The 22,578-nt window shown below is 37.8% G+C and overlaps 1 protein-coding gene across 1 annotated transcript; it reads right to left on the bottom strand.

The window, feature by feature from the left end:
• Positions 1-7,376: 7,376 nt before the first annotated feature.
• LOC143887650 (sulfate transporter 3.1-like) lies at positions 7,377-19,499 on the bottom strand. The gene is made up of 12 exons (XM_077391760.1): positions 18,938-19,499; positions 18,372-18,579; positions 17,713-17,884; positions 16,882-16,947; positions 15,339-15,452; positions 13,721-13,837; positions 11,753-11,879; positions 10,221-10,507; positions 9,525-9,715; positions 8,958-9,043; positions 8,795-8,871; positions 7,377-7,755 (listed from the first exon to the last, which is right to left on the bottom strand). Exons 1-12 carry the CDS (start codon positions 19,272-19,274, stop codon positions 7,567-7,569), a joined length of 1,971 nt encoding a protein of 656 aa, XP_077247875.1. The 5' UTR covers positions 19,275-19,499; the 3' UTR covers positions 7,377-7,566.
• Between the last annotated feature and the right edge of the window lie 3,079 nt (positions 19,500-22,578).

Raw genomic sequence — 22,578 nt, 5'->3', positions numbered from 1 at the left:
AGAATCCATCGATTCAACTTGGGGTTTCGCATCGATTAGATTGCTGACGAATTTTCGAGGAGTAGATTAAGTGGACGAGTTCTTTTCTACATAAAGGTATTTATATTTATATTTATTGAATCACAATAAAATCAATTAAACCCTAGGAATCCTGGGTTAGAGCAAAAATTTTGTTCTACACGATTTATTCTTCCGCAACGTGTAGCAATTTTGCTCAGAATTTTACAACCAATCTAACAAGTGGTGTCAGAGCTAACTAGGGAATATATTAGGTAGCTAACGAACCAAAAATAGATCATGTGGTGATCCGCTGTGAGTCCGGACATTTATCCTGGCTATCAGAGGTTCCTAGCCTTCGTGTGTTTATAATAAATAAATGACTGTTCGTCGGAAAACAAAAAAACTGAACCTCATGGTGAATTTCTGGACTGATTGGCTTACATGGTTGTAAAGTAGACTCGAATACGAATCCAACGCATCAAGAATCATCGAAATACGACAAGTGGTTCAGGAGATATGATTTTTCCAAGTTTGGAATTAATTTCGAAAATTGATTTGGAATGTTTTTCTCCCCCCTCCCTCCAAACGATTTGAAAAGCCTATAACACAGGCATAGACTTTTCTAATAGTGTCTTGGGGTATTTGTAGCATGATCAAATCCTTAAGAAAGCATTCAAGTAACTATATCCCACTCAAAGTTGCTCGAAAGGTCATGCTATCCGGATTGTGTTCCCGGTATGGAACAATTTTGTTTTCACAAATCAAACGATCTTGTTTTCTCATAAAGTTGTGTACGGTGATTTATTAGACCATATAAAACGGTTTTATGATGTTTCTAATTGAAATCAAGATGGTTGTGTGTTGATCAAAATTGAATTCACCCGGTTTTGTGCAAATTGATCGCTATTGGTGAAAGCTGGGCAAAAAAAGAGATTGGACCTCAATTCATGCATGAGATGCATGATCTTTTAATGGATGTGATGATCTGATGTGATGATTTATTTTATGGTTTGTAATATTAAAGTCCGCAATTTAATTTAATTATTTCAGTTTTTAATTACTCCCTCTGGGCAGTTGGGCGGACGACTGGTTTCCCATGGAGATTGATTATGATATATAGATTACCTAGGCTAGTGTAGGACACTATGGTAGTTTATATTTGTTTGTCCAAGACTAATTGAAGATGAGATCATTCTCTTGGTGCTCAATCGATGGATCGGGAAATTGCGACATGGTGATGCTCCAAATTGACTGGCAGATGGAGGCAGATTCGATCCAACCAAAGAGGGACGAACTTGCTGATGTTGCCAATGTTGTTGTGCTTCAAATAATGAGGCAAATCAGATTACACTCTCTTGTGAGGCCAGCGAAGTTCCCCTTGTGCCGTTGCACAAAGTTGCCCATAATTCACCCTCAATTTGACAATATGGTGTTGTAGGGATTTCCTTATTCAAATAAGGTTAGTGGGAGAATCCCTATTATCCAAGATGCCAAATTGGGTTTCATGGATGATGTGTTTTTATTTCCTGGTTTGATGGTTTGCTTTTCATGTGATGAATGGCATGGTTTGTTTGTTTGCTTTTCATGTGATGGATGGCATGGTTTGGTTTGCTATGTATGTTTTACTTTTGTTCTGTAAGCCCAATGGTTTCCACCTTGGCATTCCCATCTTATTTTGATGATTCCAATACACAAGTGATTTATAATCACTAATGTGTTTGATTGTCTAAGTTGTAGATCGCATTGGTGCTAAAGACAAGATTGCTTGGATTAAGGCCAAAGAAGCTCTCATTGGACCACATCATGAAGGCCAAAGACATCGAAGTCCAAGACGATTGAAGACTTGAAGAATCACATTGAAGATCGAAGTCAATTTAGATTGTATAAGATCCAATCTTAGTTTTAGATATTAAGAGGCATAAATTAAGCAATCTCACACACTCCTAAAATGTATAAGTGTTTGTACTTGTGGTGTTCCAACACTTTGGAACCCTCATAACAATCCAAAGTTGGTGTAAAGTTGGAAGCCCAAAAATAAGAAGTGAAAATATGCTTGAGCTCCGAGCTCGGAACTCCGAGATTTTTTCTCAGAACTCCGAGAACACTATAACGGTCGGATTTTTAGCCGTTGGGAATTTTCCAGGAATTACAACAATGCCACTGAACGGTCATATTTTGGTTTTCCTATAAATATGGGTATTCCTAACATACCAAATATCAATCCTAACACTCTTAAACTTTACTTGAACATTCAAAGAGTGAATCAAAGCTTATTTATGCCTCTCATCTTCTAAGATTAGGATTTGGATCATAGGCTTCATTTGTACATCTTCTACAAAGTTGTAAACCCTTGTGAGGGATTTTTTGTTCTTTCTTTCTTACTCAAAAGAACTTGTATTGGGCGAGTGTTCGGAGAAGCGTAGCCCACTCTTCGTGGTGAAGATCGCCACCAAGGTTAAAGGCGGTTGGAATTGTAATCGGCATTGATCTTCGCCGAAATTAAGAAGATCACTAATGAAGCCATCAACGGATTTGGTTGGTGGAGTGGAGTAGGCCTCGCGTTTTGAGGACCGAACCACTTTAAATCTCGGGTGCACTCTCTCTTGAACTCTAGCTCTTTATTTTGCATTGCACCTTTAGATTTAACTTGTGTGCTTGAATGTCATCTTGATCTCTTTATCTTCTAAATTTGGGTTTGAGTTTTAAAAAGGTTAAAATTTGTTAGCAACCTAAATTTCACCTCCTCAATAGTTGCCAATTCGGGACCACCCTTGGATTTTCATGTTCGATGGATGCCTAATCAAACATACACAATGATGATTATTACTCACACATTAAATAACCCTCTTAATTAATATTAAGTTGATAAATGGGGTTAAGTCAAAAGGACAAGACCTCATGGCCTTCCATAGCCATCTAGGAAATAGGACGGTCACATGCCAAAGCAGAAGCCAATCTTGTTTCTTGACTAGAGTAAACCGTTAGATTCCTACTAGGATAAGGAGAATGTGCATGATACATTGGTCACATGCCAAAGCAGAAGCAATTGTAGATTGTATAGTTTTTCCAGGCAGTGGGTATAACTTAACCAAGCAGAGGGTATTAACGCCCAAATGATATACATACTGCAATGCTTGGAGGCCGAACATAAATCAGATCGCATAAGATTAGATGAATCCACTTATTTAAAGTTGTTGAATAAGTTTTTGATGCTCATTGGAGAAATTATACTTTTCTCTTGATTCACGAGGTTGAGAGGCCGGTGAATGAGACGTGCAATGGGCGGTTCCATCGTAGATCAAAATCCCAGATCCGATGAACATGTCATGAAATTAACTAAAATGGTAGTTTTGCTAATTATGCCTCTTTCCTTTGCGCGTAGATACCATGGCTTCATTCAACCCATTAGCTAATATCCTAGATGAAAATAAGTTAACTTGTCCAAATTACCTTGACTGAAAAAGGAACATAATGCTAGTACTCATGGCCGCTAAAGTTTATTGGGTTCTTACCACTGAGGAGCCAGTACTACCTGGTCCCAATATGCCTCTAGCAGACCAGCGGCTGATGAGATATCTTAAAGGTACTCTCGGTTATGCTCTATATTATAGTGGCCATCCTCCTATCTTGGAAGGATATTCTGATGCATCATGGGGCTCAGAATTAAGATACAGTAAATCTACCAGTGGTTATATATTTACACTGGGTGGAGCTAGGGCTGCACAAAAAACCGGCCAAACCGATAAACCGAACCGAACCGGGCCTTTCGGTTTGGTTTTGTTTGGTTTTTCTCAGCATTGGTTCGGTCACGGTTTAGAATTTTACCGAACCGATCCCATTGGTTCGGTTTACGGTTTTAGATTTTTAAACTGAAAATTAACCGAACCGAACCGAGAAGGAAAAGACTTACTGATTTTGTGTCATTATCAAATCTAAGGTGAGTTATTTCATTTGCAAAGAGAAGAGGGGTGATTTAAACAAGCGAGGTGTGTCTATATCAATTCCTTGTATTCAAAAGTAAAGAATACATTCACCCCATTCCCTTAGACCACCCCTTAGAAGTGTAAAAAGAATAGTCCTAAATACTTAGAGGGGCTGTCCAAGAGAAGATAAGGGGGGATATATCATCCCCTTTATAAGGCCCTCGATTAGGGTTAGAGAGGGAGGATCTCTTCATTTTTTATTTCGTGAGAGAGACAGAGAGAGGGAAGGTAGAGAGAGCTTACTTAGAGAGCTTGCTGGTCTCGTTGCACACTGTTGATGGTCGATTCGAATAGATAAACCTTTTTTTATATAGATAATGTCTTTAACTACTTGATTTGGATTTGTACCGGATAAACCGTGAACCGAACCAAACCGAACCGGTCAAAATCGGTTTGGTTTGGTTCGGTTAATACCCCCGATCGGTTGGTTATGGTTTGGATTTTCTCCAAACCGATGTGATTGGTTCGGTTAAAAAAAAACTCCCTAAACCGAACCGGTTCGAACCGTGTGCAGCCCTAGGTGGAGCAGCTGTTGCATGGAAGTCAAAGAGACAGACTTGCATTGCTCTGTCATCTATGGAATTGGAACTTTATGCTCTAGCTTCTGCAGGAGATGAAGCAGAGTGGATAAGAGATCTGATCTTGGACATTCCACTGATCCGTTTAAAGATTAATTCTTTAAGTTTGTTCTGTGATAATCAAGCTACAATTACGGTTGTAAATGACTCATTCTTTAATGGTAAGAGGAGACATGTTAGGCTAAAACATGACAAGCTGAATTATCTCATAGAACATAGTATTATCACTTTGATCGATGTGCGAACAAAGGACAATATGGCCGATGCTCTCACAAAGGGACTGAACAAAGATCGAATATTCAAAACTGTGGGGAAGATGGGGTTAAAGACTGTATAGACAGGTATTAACCTACATCCATGTTATTTTGAATTTTTGAATCTCCATTTTTCTGACAAAGATAAGCATTTGATATGTTTCAATGATGTTTATAGTTGTTTTGTGTCATTCCACATTTGCTGATATGTCCTTTTTTTGGGACAGTTGTTTCATTCCAAACTTGATGATACAACTTAACTTAAATTTGGATAAGATCACTGTAACATTCCAAATGAAAACATAGAATGATTCTTTACAAAAGAAACTATTTAGGTCTTGTTCTTGTATTGAAACTTGACAATGATGCTTATTGATATTTATTTTTCAGCCAATATGAAATTGTACTAAGTACTTCTGGTAGAACTAGATACTTTAATATTTTACACAAATGATTGGATTCATTTTCATAAAATTCATATTTGGTAATTTATAGGAATTGGCGAAAATGGAGGAGCTTGTCTCGATCTGGATTTTGATGAGGATGACTTTCTTGATGAATGAATCCTTATAGAGTTGTGGGGGACTATTATTTTCTTTTCAGTTGAAAAAATAGTTCACTTACATGTGAAACTTCTTTGTTTGAGTTTAGATTATTTCTAAAACTCCTGGTTATTCTTAAAAATATTCTTGTTTTCTGTTGGATTATGGATCCTTTTTATATGGATGATTCAATATTTTGTTTGGACATCACATTATCTATCTATTGGATTGTGCTATATGTAGAACATGGGAGGAGATTGTTGGGTGTATAGTATAACCCTAATTATATTCTAATATAAGCACAATAAGATAATGGACCAATGTAGTGGGCCTACATGGGCTAGAGTCCATTAACCAGTCAATAACCCTAGTGTATCTCTATATATTGGGCCTGGAGGCAGTAGTCTAGGTATTCCAAACTAGATACCTTGGGTGTAATGCTTCAAGCAACTTCTTGCTTGACTCTAACATCAACTTCTTTGCTGGTTCTGCTACCAGAGTGTTCCAGATCAGCCCTTCTGTTACTGCCTCATCTTGTTACATATTTTGACTGTAACATAGTTTATTCCTACTTCTGCTTCATTCTTCGTGAGTATCATTCATTTTATTATTTTGAATGACTATAATGGTTAAACAATTTACTAGATTTGAGAGTGGTGATTGGTTAAGTTATTTATTTATGGGATGTTAGTTGCTCTAATAAATGCCTGAGCTTATTCGGAATGAATGACAGAGTATGATATCGAATGCCTAGCACGCTTGTGAGCCGGGGCGGAGCTAGGAATTTGCCCCAAGGGGGGCAAAAAATAGTTGTTATATAATAATCAATAAATTATCTTAAAGTTAAAATAAATAAATTACACAAATTTTAATTCAAATTACTTTCAATTAAAAATTATTTTTATTTTTATTTTCTGCCCACAAAAAATTTACTCAATTAAATCCAACGATTTTTCATGCTTTGATGTATCATAGTTACTAAAGATACGAGATGATGGTTCAATCCTCACTTCATTGTCTTCCAAATTAATTTTGAAGCTCTCACAAGGCATAAGATTTATGAGTAAATAGGCATTCGTAGCCCATAAAAGTATATGCCCCGCCCCCATCAAAACATAAGGGGAAGTGATATATCCGCCCCTTTTTTCTAGTTGGGACCCAGCTTATGCATTGGCTTGGGTGGAGATAGTGGGATGCATGCACAACATCAAAACATGAATTAAAATGGTTGGCCTCACCCATCAAAACATGGGTAAAATGGGTGGGCCCCACCCATTTTATGCATAAGGTGTAAAAAAATTACACTGTAGAAAAAATTCCAAAACAGAGGACATTAATCAGTTTTAGATTCAAAATCAATTTTAAAAATCCAAAAACCAACAAGGCCATTCCACTAAAAATCTAACTCTTACTTTTGTAATCCCTTGTATTACACCTTGTTGGGTATCCATATAGGATGGTAGTAAGACTTACAAGATCAATGGTCTTGATTTCATATACATGTTCACTCATGTCCCTTTTTAGATCCCAAAATTAATATGGGATGATCATAAGAAGTGACCTTGTATACCATTACCAAGTAGAGGGCAATTTTGTAGTTTTAGTTACAAAATATGGGCACAACTAATGTCTCTTTAAATCTCAAAATTGCTCCTTAAACCAACCATAAAGACTTTCTTGTATGAGGGCAATTTTGTAGTTATAGTTATAAAATATGGGCAATATAAGTGGAAGGAACAAACACCCTTAGAATATCAAAAAATATTCTGTAGAACCACAAATGATATTCTGTGCAACCACAAAATCGGCAATGCTCTCTTAAAGCCTAACGTTTCATTTATAGAAGTTAAAAAAACTGGGTTCTTTAAGAAAACTTTTCGGCAAAAATCGAGGGGTGGCAATTGCCCCCCTCGCTCCCCCTGGCTCCGTCCCTGCTTGTGAGGTTCGCCATGCAGGTGTGAGACTCTGTCGCGTGCCAGGCCGCGGTCTCGGTTCGGAGCATGACAAAAATAGTTCTAATAGTACTAATTGATGAGAATTATTTCAAAATAAGAAAACTATTCAAAAGTACAGATTACAGAGTTTGATGAAAAGACTCCATTTTTACCAGAGGAGGCTTGGTTTAGGCCCATTTGATCTTTATCAGAAATTACATGTATCGGAGTTTCAATTGCTGGAAATACATTATAGTGAACTATTTTATGCTTCTTTAGACGATATTGTCACGTGCATTTGGGTCAGTGGTAGGAGCTCCTGGCTTGCACGTATGAAGCATGAAGTTACACGCTCCAACAGCCTCTCCAACCGTTAGAAAGATCCATTCCTGGCCGATAAGTTCAATGAACTTCGATCTGTCGAGCTTCTTCATCACTTCGCTTCCAGGGTTGGCTAATGCAAGCTGTTTATTCAATACAAAAGCTTTTATAAGTGATTGCATGTTTAAGAATATGAGAGAGAGAGAGAGAGAGAGAGAGAGAGAGATGTTACTGGTATAATGAAATGATTTTAATTTGCCTCCTAAAAGTGAGGGAGACCAAGAGATAGTGGAGTCAGGCCCTTAAATGAGCTATCGACAACCACAAGGTTTGCCAAGAAGCAGCCACTCTGGAAAGAGTGTAGAACAGCTCACTAATCAAACGCTCTTGCACGAAAGAACAATGGAATCCTGAATAGATTTTTATTTTGATTGGTAATATATTTTGGTTGGATCATTGTTCTTTGTTTGAAAAGAGAATTCTGTCTGTCCTTGAACCTATATGATGTAAAACTAAGGCTTTCTAGTTTATATGTTTCGGGGCTTCACTTTTATCTATTGTCCTCGACATTTTTTCAAGGAAATTTTTTATTGAATTTTATTCATAGAAAATAAATTTTCAATCATTTTGTCTACTCATTTTTCATGGAACTCTTTTTTAAACCTCATCCATAGCATGGGTTAGGTGCACCATATAAAATTCATATTTTTATGGCGTGGGAACCACTATCTCCACACAAAGCAATGAGTAGGATGGGGGTGACCATTTTGACCACACATTCGTGGGGCCGACCATTTTACACGCATGGTTGAGGCCCACCATCTCCACCCAAATCCATGCATAGAGTAATGCGTACCATTTTATGCCTCATGTTTTGATCAAGTGGGGCCCAACAATTTAACCTATGCATACAATGGGCCAGGAAACTAAGGTAGAATTAATGTATGCATATATGAAGTCATTTTTTAGTTAAAAACAAATTAAAGGGGTTTTAAGAAAGAGTTTTTATATTTAGTAAGCCCTTATAGTCTCTTATTTTTCAAGTACTGTACAGATCACATCATGGGATGATCCAGACCGTCCATAAGTTGGAACACAACGTAAATAGGTTGTTCCCCAGAAATCATTTCCATAGGATGGATATATCTTTTCCGTATGCATATGTAAATTGCCATTTTTTACCTTTAGCCCCCTTTTATCGACGGTCTTCTTGAGTTCCTCAAGCATGCTAATTCCACTCGTGTCAATGCTTGCAGCCGCTGTAGAACATGAGGGGAAGACATCAGAATACAATTCTGTAGTTGATAAAAGAGCATGGAAAGTTCTCATTGGTAGGAACACTGACCACTCATATCTAAGATGATATATTGCAAGCCCTTCTCCCCAGACAAGCGTTGCCTGTCTTCCTCCTCATCAATCCACCTTGAGATCCTGCAAAACATAATATTCAAAGCCGTGCTAAGACACAACCATGCACCAGTGTAGAAACATGCATCAAGATGTGCAAAATCAGTCGCCAAAGATATTTTAGGCCCTGTTTGTTTGAGATTATGCCAACCGATTGTGAATCCAAAAACAATTGTTGGACTCAAAATTAAACGTAAATTTGAGTCCAATAATTGGTTTTAGAGTCACAATCGGTTGGCATAATCGTAAACAAACAGCTGATTTTCTTCTTGACAACTGATTTTGTCCTGAATGTGTTTGTAGTAGTGTGGTATCCACATTCCCTTGTTTCAATAATAGCATTCACCCATTTCTACTTTTCTAATTGGATTTAAAAACTTGTTACAATTTCCAATATCCTCTAAAAAACAATCATAACAGTGGAGAATAAAGTATCGAGTGTTATCAAAACAGAGGAGTGCGGATATCATTTTGATATCATTTCCTTTTATTTATTGCCTTTTACCTCTCTCTCAAGTAGCTAGAGTTGGCAAAGTAGATGGGAGCATCGATTTGAAGAACAAGAATGCCAGGAATGCTGTCTGCAACTGGGTATTGATCAACACTTCTATAAATCATGGAGTTAGGGAGGTTGCCAAGTAGATGGGTCCTTGGTCTTGCGACGAACAAGAGCACTCTAAGAACAGAAATTGCAACCTGTGATCACATAAGTACACGCATCAATCAATCTATGGATTTTGAGCCTATCAGAGCATGTGAGATCATCGATCTCAGCGTTGGATTGTTTGGGTAGTAGATTAAATCAGGCGAGTAGGTCAGATGAGTTAACCAAGATTGATTAAGTAACTAGATTAGATTAGGATAATCTCCTTCCATAATTATCAGTGTCTCTTTCTATGTTCCTCAATCCCTTTAGAGCTCTATATAAGCACTGATTAAGGTTTATGTAATGAATTCATGATTAGGCTCTGTTTTTTTTTTTACCTTAAATTGGTGTAAAATAAATATTATCCCCATTTGGGCGTAAATTTGTTTTCATGCTCATTTAATGTCCAAAGAAACCGAGCCTTAGTGAAAATAATCTTTTGAGGGATCAATTTGGTTTAGATCATGGATTCAATTTAAAATAAATGATGTAATGAGCAAATCCTAGTTCAATTTTCTTCCAAGATTATGAAACTTTGGATGTTTGTTTACGTACCGCAATGACTAATCCAATCTCGACGCTCACAAAGACAACACCCAGATAAGCGCCCATACAGACACAGAAGTCGACTTTATCGATCTTCCAAAGATGGATGGCAGCTTCATAGTCTATTAGTCCAAGCATGGCAGCAATAATTATGGAGGAGAGAACCACGATAGGAGTATAATGGAACAACGGCGTGAGGAACAACAAGGTTATCATGACCACCACCGCCATCACGATGTTAGAAACCGCTGTCTTGCACCCAGCATTGAAGTTCACCGCAGATCGCGAGAAGGGTCCTGAATTTCATTTGGGAAATATGTTTCAGTAATTGTACAATATTCATCCAAGGAAGGAATGAACCCATGAAGAGTAAAAATCAAAAGCACTGACAAACAATCTCAAATCTAGAATAGTAGCAGCTTGGAGCATTTTTAATCATTTTTTAGATAAATAGTTTTTTAGCCATTTAGCAGTGAATTTTAAGAGTAAAGATCAAGGTTGTCAGACCGGGAATTGAAAGCGGGAATTGAAGGCTCCCAGGGAAGAATCCTACTCAAGGTTGCCAAAGCAGGAATCAAAAGCGGGAATCGAAACGGGAATCGAAGCGGAAATCAAAGGCTCCCAGGGAAGAATCTTGCTTCCTTGCTAAAGATAATGATGATAAATCGTTCCCTTTTACCCACCAAATCTTGTGTTTTAGTGATTTTATGATTGCTGAACCTTTTGGCCTTTAGCCTCAAAGCGAATAAGAAAAGGGGCATCTTAGTGTGCGTTGGGCAACGATTCTAATTCTCATGGATTATATGGGCAAAAAGAGGAGAATCAGAATCGCCTGATGTGACTCCGTAAAGCTTGGAAAAAGGGATTGAAATCTGATCCTCCCACGCTATTTTGACCGGATTTGGAGAATCGGGTTTTTGGGGCACGTTTGTTTAACACAATTTTTTTCATTTTTCTCATTCTCTACATAGAAAACCATAAAGAACTACGGCCTAGAATGATTGGCGAGCACAACATTAGGGAGCGTATTTAACATATTCCAAAAAGTTCCTTAAGTAAATTGAATTTCTTTGTCTCTAGTTATAAAAGCACTAAAAATAGGATGTCCTAGTGAAAGTGTGTTTATCATCATGACGCAAATCTTAAGAGGACGAGCTGGTAAAAGTTGCAAGAGTTGAAAACAGGTTTTAATTGTCGGGGGTATTTTGATCCATATGAAACTGGACATAGTACTATATAAGGGCAATTTGGTAAAAGAAAGTGATTAGAAAGGAACGTCTAGGAAGAAGGATATTTATATATCGTCATAGTTCAAAACCTGAAAAACGTGTATCCACTTTGATGTTATTGAGTCGAGTCAACTCAAATGAGTCACCACTGACTCAGGTAAAAGATTGAGTGTGTTTTTTCTATTAATACACGAATATTTCTTGAAGATTAAAATCTGAGCAATGGAATTCTAGTGGTTTGATCAGTCAACCCATTTTACTAATGAGTCAAGATAACTCAGACGAGTTTTATTACTATGACAAGATAAGTACCTGTGGTTAAGTAGCATGAAGTACATGAACCAGCTATGTTCATCATCCCAAAGGCAATCATCTCTTTGTTCCCATCAATGTGGTAGTTTTTGAACATGGAAAAGCTTCTCCCAACAGCAATCCCTTCCTATATAAAGAGCACAAAAACTCAATAAGCAGAGACCTCAGATAAAGTTGCTAATATTTCATCTAATTTAAGAACGATCTCTCTCTCTCTCTCATAAGAAAATATTATTTCCACCCCCTTGTGCTTTTTTTCCCCAAACCCACTCTTTCTTTTAATTTGTATGATTTCAGGAAAAAAATGGCTGCAAATGCAGGAAAAGTTGGTGGCAATATAATTCCCCATATATATAATCGATATGCAAAGGCTTTATAGCCACTTAGGGGTGTAAATGGATATTCGAAAATTCGATTACCGTCCGCATTCGAATCCGTTTAAAGCGAATATTATCCGGATCCGTTTCAACCGGATATTATCCGAATCTGTTTATGAGATATCCGACTCTTAGCGGATGCGAATCTGGTAAATGGTATATCCGATCCGTTTAACATCCGAATCCGAGAAGTAAATCATTTTTATTTATTATTAATAATATCCTTAATATTTATATTTAGTAATGACACACTCTCACTTCCCCTGTTCAAAATAGCCCAAATCCATTCCTTCATATATATAAAAAAAAAAAAAAAAAAAACCCAAAGGCTACTACCAACACCATCATCCATCCCCACCGCCTCTCTCTCTCTCTCTCTCTGCCTTTGTTTTAAAAGGAAGAAGAGGATCTCATATATTTTAGGGTTTGAGAGTTAATTTTGTGAAGAGAAGGTAGAGATCTGGTTTTAGGGTTTGGAAAATTTATTCGAAGAGTAAGAATGAGAACAAAGATAAAGTGCTGCAATAAAATGTTCGAATTTACCGGATAAATGGGTACGGATAATATCCGAATTCGAACAATATCCGACGGATACGAATTTGATAATAGATATTAAATATCCATCAAATTCGAATCTGAATCCGAATTCAGATAGTGTATACTGTAATCGAATTCGAATATAGCTATATCCGATTCGAATTCGATCCGTTTACACCCCTATAGCCACTTAACATTAGGGTTGGGTTTCAATGGACCCAAACAGTCCCATGGGTCCTGAGGATCCTTGAGATAATGGGCAGAATTTGGGCACTCAAGCAGTACGTCCCGAACCTCTCCATTGGATTCGTATTCTAAGGGCCAAAATTATTTCATCATGACTCAGACATAGCCTCAAAATCTGATGGGGCATCTAAGATTCGAATAGAGGGTGCCGATATATAAATATACCCTTCATTTTTTTGTTCATTTATGTCTATTCATTAGGGGTATTATGGTAACATTCAAAAAGCTATTGAAAATAATAAATTAAATAAATTTTAATTTCTCGATGGGTGGTCCTTCCCTAGTCCCTACCCTCACTCTAAACTATAATTGGGTACATATAAGTTGACCCAAGACACTCCCATGTATGGTCCTATTTGAAATGGTTCGGGATAAGGCTTAGAAAGTAGATTCCAAAAAGCACTCTGAAAAAAGTAGGACTGATAAGGGATGCGATTGTGACAAAAAGATGGGAGGGTCCCATCCGAAATGGAAATGGATCCGTTGACACCCCTATTTCAAACTCTAAATGTTATCCTACCCCAAACTTTTTTGCTTAATTTCTAACATTCAATATTTCACAATTAAGTTGTAAATCTATTTTGATCAAGTGCTTCTAAGAACCCGATGGCGGTTTTTTTTTTTTTTTTTTTAACATGGGAGTTTATGTGTTCTCCCCCTTTATTGATAACTTTCCATCCATATACATAGGATTTTTTCATTAGCTCTTGAAATTTCCATTAAGCCATAAAAGCAAAAATCTAAGGTGAGATTGGGTGCAAGGTCCACACATAAGAGAGAATGTTAACAGGGGCGATGAACGACTTACAGCGAGAGCGATGACCCCAGTGATGATGCCGGCTTTCAGGGCAGTCATTAGATAGGGTGATCCGAATGTGAAATCAGCTACAGATAGTGGATTTAAGCCCTTCTTCAGGTGCCCAATCTGTAAAATGACAAAAAAAAAGTTAAGAATAAGGGAAAAGAGATCATGACATTCTTCTAAACTATTTATCCCTTAGGCCTTGCTATGGATGGGCTGTGTATCAATATTCACTCATATTTGATGAATTGTCGTCTAACATGCGTCCGTTCGTCGGAGGGATGACAAGGTAGCATATATTTATATTTACATTCACAAATTAGAGGGTTAGAATCATCTTATGAGAGTATATTTCGATGCATGTCCCATCCCATCCATAGCAAGGGCTAATTGATAAACAGATTGGATCATTGAACAAGTAGATCCCACTTCCATTTTAGCATGCTTATATTTTAGTGCACAAGTCCTATAAGAACGCCTTAAGATTAATTAGAAAACCAAAGAAAATCTGAAAATTTGAAAAGAAAATTAAAAAACGCAACCACAAGATAAATCGAAGGAGGGCTCTTATATATTGTACTTGAAATGTATGATAGATTAGTGATGCATCCGAAAGCTTGATGTGGATGTGTTACTAAATTGGATTGGATCAATTAGATCTTGAAGACTCGATGGGATGGGACAGGGGATTCTTATACAGCCAGATTGGGTGTATTGTACAATTGATTATTCGTGAAAAGTAAAAGGTTAAAAAATAGTATATTGAAGGGAAATGATATTTCCACCCTATTTTCCGAACATTTCCACTCCCATTTGTGTTTCTTTTTTTTCCCTTGCAATTGACTTTATTTTCAAGGGGGCTCTGTTTCCTCTTTAAAGAGGGATTTGCTATGGACCATGGCAGAAGGCATTTCGTCGAGCAGCTGTTGCATAAGAGAGCAGCCACTTAGCAACAGATTTTGTCTTATTTATTTAATTCATCCCATGCAGCTGCTCTCTCATGCAACAACCAAATTCCTTTTTAGGGATTTGCTAGGCAATTACTCAGAAAGCCATTTTGCAGCTCACTTTTCTAGGAGAGAACAGCTAGCCACATCTGCTGAATCAAATAAATAAGACAAAATTCTCAATGATGTGGCTTTATTAAATGAATAAGACAAAAAATTCTATAATGTGGCTTTGCTATCCTAAAAAAGTGAGCCGTGAAATGTCTTTCTGTGTAAACGGATAGCAAGTTCGTTTTAAAAATAGGCTTGAAATTTATTTCATGCCCATTTTAACAACAAAGAAACAGACCCCTAAAGACAAATAAATGACCTAAAATTCAATCATTTTAAGAAAAAAGAAAAATAAAAGTGGGTGGAAATGCTAGAAGAGTTTGGTGGAAATATTATTTTTCAAAATAAATAAAGGGAAATGTCATAGCACAACCCTGTTTTGATATATGCACAAACGCAGCTGTCTTTTCCTCTTTTTAATTGGCTAGTGAGAGCTTTTTGGGAAATGTAATAACCTTTTAACAGCTCTTTAATTACTAAAAGACAAGATGGGTTAGCTAAAATATCAAAATATGGTTGTGCTGATATCATTTACCTAAATAAATAAATGAGCTTGGATTACTCACCACTTGAACGCCATGGTGCTCGGCGTGAGTGAGGTAAACGAGAAGACTTCCCAAAACAACTGAGGTCAGAGGCGCAGCTGCCGAAACCCAAAACATCTTGGGTCGTCTCTTGCTCTGTTTGTGTCGTCCAAATTACATGAATTGAAAATACAAGTTAATTAATAAAAAATCATATATTTGTAAATATCAGGACGATTAGATCGTTGCAAGTAAGAAATTCGTCAACACTTGCCTAAAATTAGCAAGTTTTGACTCTTAGTGCGGAAAAAACTACTACCCACATGGCCACATCATCAATTTTTCTCATTAATCTATTTATAGCATGGGATGGATATCTTAGTCTCCTGTTTTGATAATTGCACGCCTCTCTTTATTTTACATTGTTCTGATTGGTGTTACAATGTTACGATGTTACATTTCTAAAATAGCTACCTAGCCAATCAGGAAAGTGTAAAGTGAAGGGAAAAGTGCCACTATAAGAAAAGGGTGCTAATATAGGAAGTTGGAATTACTGTTGAGAAAAGGGAAGAAAAACAAGAACAATCATAAAAGTTAGGGAAATGATACTACCCACCTTTTCTTTCCCGGACCACCCCTTTGTAGTGTAAAAGGAGCAGTTATAAATACACTAGAAGGGGTGGATCAGTGAAGAAAAGGGAGCGAGTACAACACTTCCCTAAGGCCTTCTTTGGATTGCAAGAAAAATATTTCTTGAGAAAATTTTATCCTAATTTATTTTTAATTTCAACAATTTAAAGGAAAATAATAAATTTTAGGGCTATTATAAATTAAAGGTCGTGAAAATATAACTCAATTGTGGTGGTTCAAGTCATTTTTTTCTCGTTCAATCAATCAAACCGTGGAAATTAAAGCATGAAATTTTAGAAATTTTTTTTCTCTTCCACACTATTCCAAAAAATTCATCAATCCAAACAGGGCCTAATAGTCAACAAAAGAATAGTTTCTGGTGTGGCATTTTGAGCTGCCACTGTGAGATATATTAGGATAAATCCATCAACCATGATACTGACTTTTTAATTAACTATATGGCATAAATTGCAAACTTTTGGTAATATTTCATGGTCTCATATAGTTGGAAATCATATGAGAATACATATGAAATATGGATTATCTTCAAGAAAGGAAGCTAAGTTTTCAGTGCCATCTATGCTCCTTTGGCAGTAGGTCCGAAGTGGTAACTAGTAAAATTAGGAAATTCTTAGCGTCTGACCAAAAAATCATAATGGGCAAGTCCGTTCAGAAAACCCATTTTTCTAGAGGATTTTAGAAGCAACTCCATCACAAAAGTATGACAAAATGACAAGAAAGCATGAGGGTTATTGCATCATTTATTCCTCAAGATGAAATAATAGTATCAAACCATCAATAATGTTCAGTTGAAAGAGCATCAAGCCAGGTCACCTTTTGTTTTGTATCTAATTTTTTAGTACATATTTTATACGTAATTTGTCACTAATTTCATTCTCTACTTGGGATAAAAGTTCAATAAAAAAGTGCTACTCAAGTCAGTCATTTTACTTACGAAGTAGCGAGTGAGGAGGAGGAAGAAGAGGAAGCAACAACCCAATAAAGCACTTTCCCATCTCCACTGTATCCCAAAACACAACCACATATATCAGACATCTAACATGTTATACAATCAATCAGTTGCTACTTAAGAAAAGAAAAAGGAAATGATAAAAATAAGAGGGTCCCAGAAATCAGTTTTCAGATTACCCCTTCAATATTCATAGTAATGCTACAAAAACTATCAAACAAATACATCTAAGGGAAAAAGGTGCTACTTTTACATTTCATAATAGAAGAGACAAGTGTCTCAAAACTGTGACTCGAATGACAACTCAGCCAAGGTAAAAGGGAGTCAACTTGGGTGAGTCAATATGTGAGTGAGACGAGTTTTGATTATTTTGTAGACAATTTGAACTCAAACTCGGACTTTAGCCAAAATATAAGTGAGTCTAACTTGGGGAGATTTGACTCGAGAAAATGATAAAGAACTTGAAAATTGCTGTAATTTCTGAAAAATACTCCACCTGAAAGAGGATTAATGAAGATCAAAACCTCTTCTTATCTTTTCGAAAGGTATACCAAATTCTGGCATGTATCTTTAGACAGAAGAATGATGTCTTTCCTCTTCTGATGACGAGTTTGAAAAGTGGCCTAGTATCATTAATAAATACCCAATGTTTTTAGGAAAGTACTGTTGAACAGAAAGACCCACAAATTTACATCTTAAAAAAGCTTGTTTATTCATGAATATATTATGTGATTTCTAGAGAAAAGGTGACGACTTTTTTTTTTCTTCTTCTTTCTTTATTGGTTATCTTTTAGTGGGTTGATTTGAAAAGCAGACCTGGTGTGTCTGGCTAAAGATGGAACGCATGACAGAAACAAGGTCAGTCCCTGTGGTGAAATGTTGTAATCCAAGGATCCCTTTTAGCTGTTGAAGACAAACAACAGTGGCAGCTCCGGCCATGAAACCCACTATCGTTGCATGTGAAAGAAAGTCCACAATAAAACCAAGCCTGGAATAATCCACAAAGGAATATTAAGAAAACAAAAGGAAACATACAAAAAACATAAAGCTCAGCACGAAAAAAAAGCAAGATTTTACCATGATATAAATTTTCTACAACTATCCTTTCAGTTTTTCTTTGTCCCCTTCTAACCAAATTTTCCAATTCATGGTGAAAATTAATTACCCATTTGAAAACAAAAGAAAATGATATATATTTGTACCATTTTTTACAGCCCCCTCTAGTGTAAAAGAGTAGTGTAAAAGAGTAGTCATAAAATACACCACAAGGGGCTGTTCAAAGTAAAAAATGGGGGGTTGAATATATAACTTCCCTAAAACAAATTCATATCCACTTTGGGGCTTCTTCCTAACGAACTTTACACCAATTACTCCAAATTGACAGAAACAAATGAAAACTTCTTTTACTTCCTCTTCAAAACAATTACTTTCAATACGTTTTGCCAAATATTTTCTTCATTTTATTGATTTCTAACCTTAAGAGACCCAAGGAAGCTTGAAGGAGCCCAGCAAAGAAGGTGGCTGTGAAGGCAAGGTGCATATAAAGCTTTGGATTTTCAATAGCCGAAACCTCTTTCCCCAACATGGAAGCCAGTAGAAGCGAAGCAACGGCAATAGTCCCCACAGCCAAATCTCTTGAACTACCCATCATGGCATACACCAAAGGTGGCACAAAGCTTGAATCTGCGTTACCCATTAAAAACAACTAAATAAACTAAATAAAACATGGGTCATTCGGATTTCCCCAGAAAACACCATTTTCAGACGTATCCACCTAGACTTCAACCCCTCATAGTAGTAAAACTTGTTGAGTCAATTGAGTCGACTCGCTAGTAAAACGAGTTGACTCAACAACAAACTTCACCCGTAGTGAAAAAGTGCAAAAAACCCAATAAATTTTAGAATCCACAACCTCCGAAAGAGCGTTGATTGAGACAAATCTCGAGTTTCAACCGAGTCATTGCTCACTCGTGCAATTGGAATCGACTCGACCCAGTTTAGTCCCAGTCGAGTTAATGAGTTTTTGAGCTATAATACTCACATAGGCCAAGGATAGGTGGAAGATTAGCCAGCTTAGCGTAGCTGATCCCCTGAGGGATGGCGAGGCTGCCGATCGTAATTCCGGAGACTAGGTCGGACTTGAAGTGATCAAAGGTATAACGAGGGCCCCATTCAAGGATAGGCAGAAAGTACTGAAGTCCTAATATGAACTTCCGGCAAGGTGACTGGTTCTTGAATTGCCTGAGAGGGTCATCGGGAAAGAAGGTCTCTTTGAGATTGGACCTGAGTGATTTAAAAAAAGGTTGTGGGGGTGGAATCGCAACTCGGTGAGTGCACCCCTCACTCCCGGCCGGGAATACTAGGTCTGCGTTACCCATAGAACCTTAAAATTGCACTTTGTAGTGTAATTAGGGCCTTAAAATTGGAAAATGTAGAGAAAGTGACTCTATCCTAATGCTGCTAAATTTAGAGGTATTGCTGCTAAATTTAGCAAAATTTTGTGGTGAGGGTGGAAGAAATCAGAGAGAGAGAGAGAGAGAGAGAGAGAGAGAGAGATTTGCAGCGAGAGGAGTGGAGAGAGAGAGAGAGATAGAGATTTGCAGCGAGAGGAGTGGCGAGGGTGTAGTTATAAAGAGGGTGTGAGTGCGTTAGGGGGCCCACACGTGGGGTCGTCACTGTATTGACACGTGGGAGAGAACATCTGGGGGGGACTGAACAGTGCCTGTAACAACCCACTCGTGAGTGTCCGTTTATTGCTTTTCTTCTGAATCACTAATAGGCAAAGTCGCGGAAGCTCACGTACATTCGGGCCGGCCCACAAATGCCAGCGTGGAAGTAGGCCCCTCTGACATCGTTACACGTGGTTATCTATCATTGGTTCTGTTTTTGCTAAGCATATCCGACATGCCACGTCGGGCTAGCTTTCCGCGAAGCTGCCTATCTCAATTTGGTTTATAGTGGTTTGTCGTTTTTTCCTAGAAAAAACCTGGCATTAATTAACTAAATAGAGCTGCTAAGAACACACGCCTGATTCCGTGAACTGCTGGGAAAGAAGGAAGATAGCCATTATCATAATGAAATGACAATATTAACCTTGCTTGTTATGTCTAGACAAAACCTTAGATGCATGTGTAATCGAGATAGTCTATCTTGTACATAGTTATGACTTATGAGGCAGCCAACCCAATGATGAACATATATCGGATTTGTATTAGGGGAATGTTATTTCCACCCCCTTTCCAAACATTTCCACTCGCTTCTGTTTGTATTTTTCCAGAAATAAACAACCACTTTTGCTTTTCTTTTTCTTTTTTATTTTTGGAAAAATAACTGGTTTTAGGGAAAAACCACCAAGCAACAGCGTTAAAATTTGTCCATTTTATAAAACAGACAAATAAAAGGGTGTGAAAATGCTGAAGAAGTGAAAATATCATTTCCATTGAAACATTGTCCAAAAATCAACCATTAGCCTTTCTTGACAAGACCCTAAGGCCCTATTTAGTTTGCAAAAAAAATACATTTACGACGTTAAAAGTGTTTTGGGGAATTTTTTTTCCACGATTTAGAGGAGGATGATATGATCATAGCTAATTCAGACAAGACCCTAAGGCCCTATTTAGTTTGCAAAAAAAATACATTTTCGACGTTAATAGTGTTTTGGGGAATTTTTTTTCCACGATTTAGAGGAGGATGATATGATCATAGCTAATTCAGAGGATATCACCATATATTGAAGGTTCCTCTTGTTGGGGTTCGACGCAAAAGCAAATTATCCCACATCGGTAAAAATGGGTGGATGTGAATGGGTTATATGGGAATGGGCACCCTCCCTCTAATGGCTAGCTTTTGGGGGTGAGTTTTACCCTGTTAAATTCCCTACAAATAGTATCAGAGCTAAGGCCATGGTAACCCCGTGTGCTTCTGAGGGCGGAAATGTCCCTCGAGGAAGGTCTCAGAAAACCCGATGTAGTATCTCAAGGTTCCCATGTTGCCGCCGTGTGTTTGGGGTTCCATGCAATAGCAAATCATCCCACATTAGAAAAAAATGTGTGGATCTGGATTATTTGGGAATGGGCAACCTCCCACTAATGGTTAGCATTTAGGGGTGAGTTTTACTCGATTAAATTCCTTCGTTTTGCCCTACACTTTCTCTTCACACCTCTAAGAAGAAAAACCTTGCTTTTTCTTCACCACAAAAGCACTCCAAGTGCCCCCAAGAGAAAACCCCTCTTTTGCCCTAACCTTTCTTCTCAACCTTGAGTGGAAAAAGTGTTGGGACCCAGGTAGAACTTGCCCTCACAAGCTAACCGTTAAGGAGAGGGTGCCCAAATCCTTATAAAGCCCATCCACATCTCTCACTTTACCGATGTGGGATCTTTGCTTTCACGTGGAACCCCCAACAATCTCCCCTCCACGTGGAAGCAATGTGGATAATCTCGCCCCTCCATGCGGGTGCAACGTGAGAACTGTGAGATCTTCCCCGAGGGATTTTTCCATCCTCAGAGGCTTAGCGGAGTTACCGAGATCTTCCCCGAGGAATATTTCCATCCTCGGAGGATCAACCGGGGTTACCACGTGCCTGGCTCTGATACCACTTGTTGGGACTCGGGTAGAACTCGCCCTCAAAAGCTAGCTGTTAAGGGGAGGGTGCCCAAATCATTATAAAGCCCATCTACATCTCTCACTTTACAGGTGTGGGATCTTTGCTTTCACGTAAAACCCCAACAAGAAGAACCTTGCTTTTGCTTCACCACATAGCCCTCCTAGGGCCCCCAAGAGAAGACCCCTCTCGTCTCGCCCTAGCCTTTCCTCCTCTCCTACCTATATTAATTTTCCCTTCTTCTTCGAACCCTCTCTTTCTTATACAAACAATATATATATATATATATATATATATATATATATATATATATATATATATATATATATATATATATATATGAGGAAAATGATTGTACGCTCGAGTGTACCTAACCTTAGGTACGCTCGAGTGCCAAATCACATGGGTCCCACATTTTTTGTGGTCATCTAAACCATTCATTTACAAGGCCCCATCATAGATAGGGTGTGTACCATAAATCAGCTCCATTAAATCATCCTAACCCCTCCAAAACTGGAGGGCAAAATGGGCAGATTTGTGGACAAACACTGTCTGTCCATTTTGGCATCCACAAATGGATGGGTTAGGATGATCCTATGGAGCTGATTTTTGGTACGCACCCTATCTATGAGGGGGCCTTGCAAATGAATGGTTTAGATGACCACAAAAAATGTGGGCCCATGTGATTTGGCACTCGAGCGTACCTAAGGTTAGGTACACTCAAGCGTACAATCCTTTTCCTATACACACACACACACACACTAGTAAAAAACCCCGTGCGATGCACGGGCTGACAAAGAACTTTACGGACCACATCATAGGTTGATCCAAATCGTCAGCATCAATACGTTGTGCCCGTAAAATCATTTCCATAAGATGATCCTAGCCCTCCAATTTATAGAGGTTTCCATCATCTGTTGTTCCTCTTCAGGTGCTCGGAATTTGTAAATATGTTTACAGGTGTCCAGAATTCATAATATCCTCCAAAAATTCATAAGGAAAAGTAGTTTTGTCGTAATTGTCATATATCGATACCTCATCGTTGTAGTTTTTTTCGTAATTGTCATATATAGGTACCCATT

Source organism: Tasmannia lanceolata, unplaced genomic scaffold (genome assembly GCF_043159265.1).
Source record: "Tasmannia lanceolata isolate RefF3 unplaced genomic scaffold, GAP_Taslan_0.1 ptg000012l, whole genome shotgun sequence".
Classification (NCBI taxonomy): domain Eukaryota; kingdom Viridiplantae; phylum Streptophyta; class Magnoliopsida; order Canellales; family Winteraceae; genus Tasmannia; species Tasmannia lanceolata.
Note: the sequence above shows the minus strand (reverse complement) of the source record. Positions and strands in the feature narration are given on the sequence as shown.